Source organism: Garra rufa, chromosome 14, assembly GCF_049309525.1.
Source record: "Garra rufa chromosome 14, GarRuf1.0, whole genome shotgun sequence".
In the NCBI taxonomy this organism is placed as follows: domain Eukaryota; kingdom Metazoa; phylum Chordata; class Actinopteri; order Cypriniformes; family Cyprinidae; genus Garra; species Garra rufa.
In genome coordinates, this window is record NC_133374.1 from 20,714,252 (window position 1) to 20,720,472 (window position 6,221).

General features: G+C 35.6%; 1 protein-coding gene across 1 annotated transcript; it reads left to right on the top strand.

Annotated features, from left to right (window-relative positions):
- Positions 1-4: 4 nt before the first annotated feature.
- Positions 5-4,809, top strand: rad1 (RAD1 homolog (S. pombe)). Its single transcript, XM_073818168.1, has 6 exons — positions 5-181; positions 1,359-1,572; positions 1,655-1,763; positions 1,843-2,101; positions 3,067-3,165; positions 4,255-4,809. The coding sequence occupies exons 2-6, from the start codon at positions 1,378-1,380 to the stop codon at positions 4,430-4,432; spliced, it is 840 nt and encodes a 279-aa protein (XP_073674269.1). The 5' UTR covers positions 5-181; positions 1,359-1,377; the 3' UTR covers positions 4,433-4,809.
- Positions 4,810-6,221: the final 1,412 nt, after the last annotated feature.

Sequence of the window (6,221 nt, forward strand, 5' to 3'; positions counted from 1 at the left end):
TCTGTTAAAAACGCTAGAAGAAGAGTAAGCAGCTAACATTTAAGGGCGCCAAACTCTAAAAAAAATGTACAATTTTATATTTCAGATCTTTACTAGTTAGGTTTAACATTTTAAAACATATTCTGTTTATGTTTAATGTTCGCTTTTTTCCACCTGATCGAGAGCTTGACCATTTCTCTGGGTAAGTTAACGTTAACTGGTACAACTTACTGTCATTATAATGTCTTTAATGCAAAAACAGCTTGTAGTACGTTAACGTTAGTTGTCTTTAGCTTGTCAAGCCTGACATGAAATTATAATCAGAACAATATGTTTTTGAATGGAACAGTTGCTTTATATGGCCAATATAAAATTCTGATATGATGTAATGTATATAAAGTACTTTTTCATAATATTATAGCAGGCTACTTGCATAAAATGGCTATAAATATTACTTGTCACTTTATATTTTCTAATAATTTGTCTTAGTAAGATCATATCTCCATATTAAGATGTTTAGTGTTATTATCAAAGCTTTGTAGGTTTATAGTGAAGAGCAAAACATAATGCAATGCAATATAATGATGATTGAGAGCTCAACAAAGTGAAGTTGCTTTGTTTGAGTTGCTTACAGTATAAAAGTTACTTTAGTTTGATTAATATTATTATTTCCTATTGTACTAAAAGGTCTCTTACATGCTAAAGTGTATGAACTATCAATCAGACAACAGAAGGCAGCTGTACACTGTACAGCAAGTGTTTTCTGCAAAGTTTTGATCATGTTGAGTTTATTCAGTTACCCGGATGCACGCACATATTGGTGATACTCGGATGTAAACAACAGCATGGATTGCACGGTTAATGTACTAATGAATACATTTTTCTGCTAATTTATGTTGTCTAAACCATGGAAAAAAATGCATGGAAGCTGCTAAATCATATAGAGATTGACATAGTAAGCAGGAAAGGGTGCAATATTTTGACAAGCTGAAGTAAATAGGTGGTAAAGATACATACGAGCAGTATTAATTAAGATATTAGCCTAATATTTAACCTACCTGACTGGAAATAATAAGAACGAACACAAATGTTGTCAAGATTCTGGAAATCCTGGTTCAGTTTGGCCAACCACAAACGCTTTTTGTTCCTCAGACTGTTGTTTTTTGCACTCTTCTCCTCTACTTTTGTCAGTCTATAGTCCTGGTCCAACCGATTAGTACAGCCCAAAACATGACAACAATTGACCATTTTTAGCAGCAATAATTAGCTAAATATGCAAGCTTCATTCAGTTCAGTGGCACTGTTTGTGCTGAAAATGCACGAAAACACACTTTTGAAATTCATGTATGAAACATGAAACTGTTGGATTTATATTTCAGATGCTGACAACCCAGAACCATGCCTCTATCAACTCAGTCCCAAGCAGACAATGACCAGTACATTCTGATAGCAAGTTTGGATAACGCAAGGAATCTGTCCAACATCCTGAAAGCCATCTCTTTCAGGGAGCATGCCATCTTCAATGCAACACAGAATGGGTTAAAAGTCACTGTTGAGGACTCCAAATGCCTTCAAGCCAATGCATTCATTCAGGTTAGTGTTGGAGAACAGTTTCTGACAGGTTTGGTTGACAGCAGTTGGGTTAATCAGTGTAGTTGTGTGTCTAATTCCTCAGACTGAGATCTTTCAAGAATACATAATCAAAGAGGATGCAGTTGGGTTTCAGGTTAACTTAACCGTTCTTCTGGATTGCCTTACTATCTTTGGGGGAAGCACAGTCCCAGGTGTGTGTCATAATGATGACCCAGTCCTTCATTTGGAAAATTAATTAAGGACTAATTCTACTTTCGTTTTATTCTTAAGGTGTGAGCACTGCTTTAAGAATGTGCTACAGTGGCTATGGATATCCACTGACTTTGTTCTTGGAGGAAGGAGGTGTGGTCACCGTATGCAGGATTAAAACCCAGGAGCCAGAGGAGCCCATAGACTTTGACTTTTGCAGCACTAATGTAACCAACAAGGTGATTCTGCAGTCAGAGAGTCTTAAAGAGGCTTTCTCCGAGCTTGACATGACCAGTGAGGTTCTGCAGATTACAATGTCACCAAGCCATCCTTACTTCAGGTACAGTGTACACAGCAGATCATCATGTATTGTCAAAGGGTCATGACATGGAGTTTTTATATATAAAATTTTTGCACTAAAAAAAGGGGTGTTTCCTTAAAGGCTTCTCAGTAATTGGCCACTGTTATGATTGGCTAACGTCATTGCATAAGAAACAGTATCAACGCCCCCTTGCTATTGCATGTAAGTGTTTTGACAACATAATCAAAATAAAACATTAGTCATTTCCAGACAAAGCATTATGAAATAATTTACTTACAGTTTGTGATGCAGCTGCAGTCTGATCTAGTACTGCTTCATCTTTAAACAAATATTTCTTTGTGAACTCTCCAATGCACTGTGCTTTGTTTACTAAACAAAATGCTCTCAAAATTTCTCTGACATGATCCAGGATACCATTAATAATAAACTATCCACTTGTTCCCTACACTGGGATTCTTCTGATATCTACCAAGACGCGAAGAAATTGTTTAAACCAAACATGTCAAAGCGAACATTCTTTGTCCTGTTGACGACAGACTCAAGCGTGACTGTGTCAGAAAGTGAACAAGCATTTGTATACAGTATCCAGTGTAGATAAGATAGCGGCAGTGATTGTAATTTTTATTTGCTTTTGACACAACGCAACATTTGCATTCAGCATAAACAAGTGTCAGCCATTATGTGACTAAACGCCATCAACGCTATTTATAGACGTCTTGGTCTCGAGGCAGTGTTTTGCAAACGACTGCGCCTGGGTGACATCACCTCACACCTCAGATCCAAGTGAGCCGTTTTCTGAAGGTTATTACATAAATGCTTTTTTATAATAAAGAGGACGTTTTAAGTTATGAAATTTGCAGGTTGTATTAAGCATACAAAGACCTCTTCTATGTCAAAAGATCAAGGAAAATGTGTGGGGTTTTTTTTCAGTTCATCACCCCTTTAATGTCAATAGACATTGATTATTTTCCATTTCACCCTAGGTTATCCACATTTGGGAATTCTGGAAATGCCCATTATGATTATCCCAAAGACTCAGACATGATGGAGCTCTTCCAGTGTACGAAAATACAGACCAACAGGTAGGAGGAGCTTCTGTTTTAGACTGCATTACCCATCAATCAAAGCTCTGTATGACAAATCTAACAGCCTTATATACCTTTTTCTTCCTGTAAGAGCGGGTTGGCCATTGGTAAATTTAATGTGTCTGGCTTCCGGTCTCATCCGTGTCCAGCTATTTTTTTGCGGTACAAAGCTGCTTGTTTTGCTGCTTGATATTGCAAATTAGTGCGTCTTACTATATTATTTTAATGTATTATCTTAATTATGAGCACACTGGTTTGTAGTGCAAACAATTTTACCATTTACTGCACTTTGTTGTTATTCTCGTTATTTTCCTACGGCAGCTTATGAACCGAAAGTCTGGTAAAGAACACATTACCAGAAAACAGTTTACTTCCACATTGAAAAATAAGGTGGATACACTTCTTTTAGGTGTATTAAAGGAGTAGTTCACTTTCAGAACAAAAATTTACAGATAATGTACTCACTTCCTTGTCATCCAAGATGTTCATGTTTTTCTTTCTTCAGTCGTGAGGAAATTCTGTTTTTTGAGGAAAACATTTCAGGATTTCGCTCCATATAATGGACTTCTGTGGTTGAACTTCCAAAATGCAGTTTAAATGCAGCTTCAAAGGGCTCTAAATGATCCCAGCTGAGAAAGTAGTGTCTTATCTAGTGAACAATCGGTTATTTTCTAAAAACATTTACAATTTATATACTTTTTAAACAGAGTACACACATAGCTAGACAAGACAAGCATTTGAGGTTAAAAAGTATATAAATTGTAAATAAAATAAAAAAAATAACGGATAGTTTTGCTAGATAAGACCCTTCTTTCCCGGCTGTGATCGTTTAGAGCCCTTTGAAGCTGCATTTTGGAAGTTCAAACTTGGGGGCACCATAGAAGTCCATTACATGGAGAGAAATCCTGAAATGTTTTCCTCCAAAAAAAAAAGTTCCTTATGACTGAATAAAGAAAGACATGAACATCTTGGATGACAAGGGGGTGAGTACATTATCTGTCAATTTTTGTTCTGAAAGTGAACTAATCCTTTAAGAATAATAATAAAGAGTCAGTGATATTAATTTTCTCTTGTTTATTCTCAAAGGTATAAGATGTCCCTGTTGAAACCCTCTACAAAGGCATTGGCTCTGTCCTGTAAAGTCTCGGTGAGAACTGACAGTCGAGGATTCCTCTCTCTACAGTATCTTGTGAGGAATGATGACGGTCAGATTTGTTTTGTGGAATATTATTGCTGCCCGGATGAAGAAGTGGAAGAAGAATAGATTGGAAAGTGCAATTGTTTTTGTTTTGTTTGATATTTAGTGTGCATTAACCTAATGGTTTCTTAAGCTGATTCTGATTTATATAAATATTTCATAAACCACAAATATTTCTATAGTTTATTAAGAGTTTATAATGGTTATAAATGAGGAGAAAAAGGTCTGGATTTTGTATTGAGTTTGACACAATACTCTGTGTGATCGGCAGGGGGCGGCAGGGAAATGCTAATTAAGCTACTGCATATATTAGTTATTGTAGATATTAGTTAATATTAAAGATAGACACATCTTAGTTCGAGACTGTATATATAGGCATAGTTTTATTGAATGCACGAATAAAAGCTGTGTATAAAAAAAGTGTTAAAAATATATATATTTAAATGGGCAATGTTTCAAAGTATTTTTTAACATGACATATGCCTGTAATAGCCGGCTTATAACAATACTCGAAATATTTAGTGTTCAGAATTAATTAACTCAGCCGACCAGTTGAAGCTATTGTCTTAAACATGTAAATGTTTAATGCGTGTTCATTTTATTGCACGAATGCGTTGCGAGGCAAACATGTAGTTGAGCAGAGCAGCTTGATGTTGATGCTGGTTGACGCACGCAGTCCTAAAAGAAAGTCCCAGAACAACGCGCGATGCTTGAACTGCCGCTTCGCGACCAATCGCTTCTCCACTCGCAGCTGTCGAGGCAACACTGTTTCCGGGCAGAGGAACATTACAGGAGCAAAACAAGCGCACTTCTGTCGCTCTCTCATCTCAGCGGGTTACTGCCCTCATGATGTATGTCTGCGCCACATGCAAGCTGCTTATAGAGGCTGCAGCAAAGCCCGCTAATAACAAGCAAAGTTGTTGTTAAATAGCGTTAAATATGGTTTGAACAAAGATTTGGACTAATTTTAATAGTATTTCTTTATAACTGAGAATGAAGAAGATTTGTTTGTAACCTTACAATGTTAGTATTGAACAATAGGGTTAGTTGAATAACTTATTACTTTTAATACGGCAACAAAGTGTGAAAATGGTTAAAAATAAAATATAAAGGTCTTTAGAGCCCAGGTGTATATTAATCTGCTTGTAGTCAATGAACAGTGTACATATTTGAAGCTACATTAAGATTAGTATGACGGAATTGATACTTTTATTAAGCAAGGATGCATTAAATCAATCAAAAGTGACAGTAAAAACATTTGTACAGTTACAAAAAAACTATTCTATTTCAAATAAATGTTAAAAATTCAGCTTATTAGAATGGAGACCGGAACATTTAAAAGACAGATAATTGTATAAATTTCACAATATTGGGGGTTCAGTCTTGGAAAAAAAACTGAATGGTAGTGGTGTACATTGTCTAATCGCCCAGCACTAAACTGTAACAATAGATAGATAGATAGATAGATAGATAGATAGATAGATATAGATATATACAGATATATATTTTTAAGGATTCTGGTGGTTTGACGGTTTATCTCAGTTTTTATTTAATTTTTTTGCCTGACTGTGCCTTTAAATGAATCGGAATGCATGAAACAATTGCAGAACCACTGCATTTCAATCACGATCCAAACAAACATGCTACATATCCAACTTATTCTTCAACGCAGAAGTAAGCCTGTGGGCCAGCTTTCCTATTAATTATCTGCTATAGGGAAATAATGAGAAGAATAACCATGTGGAGTAAACTGTAAATTATAATAAATATAATTAAGATAATTAATAAAATGTTTTGGTAAGACACACCAATTTGCAACAAAACAAACAGTTTGGTACAGCTAAAAATAGCTGGA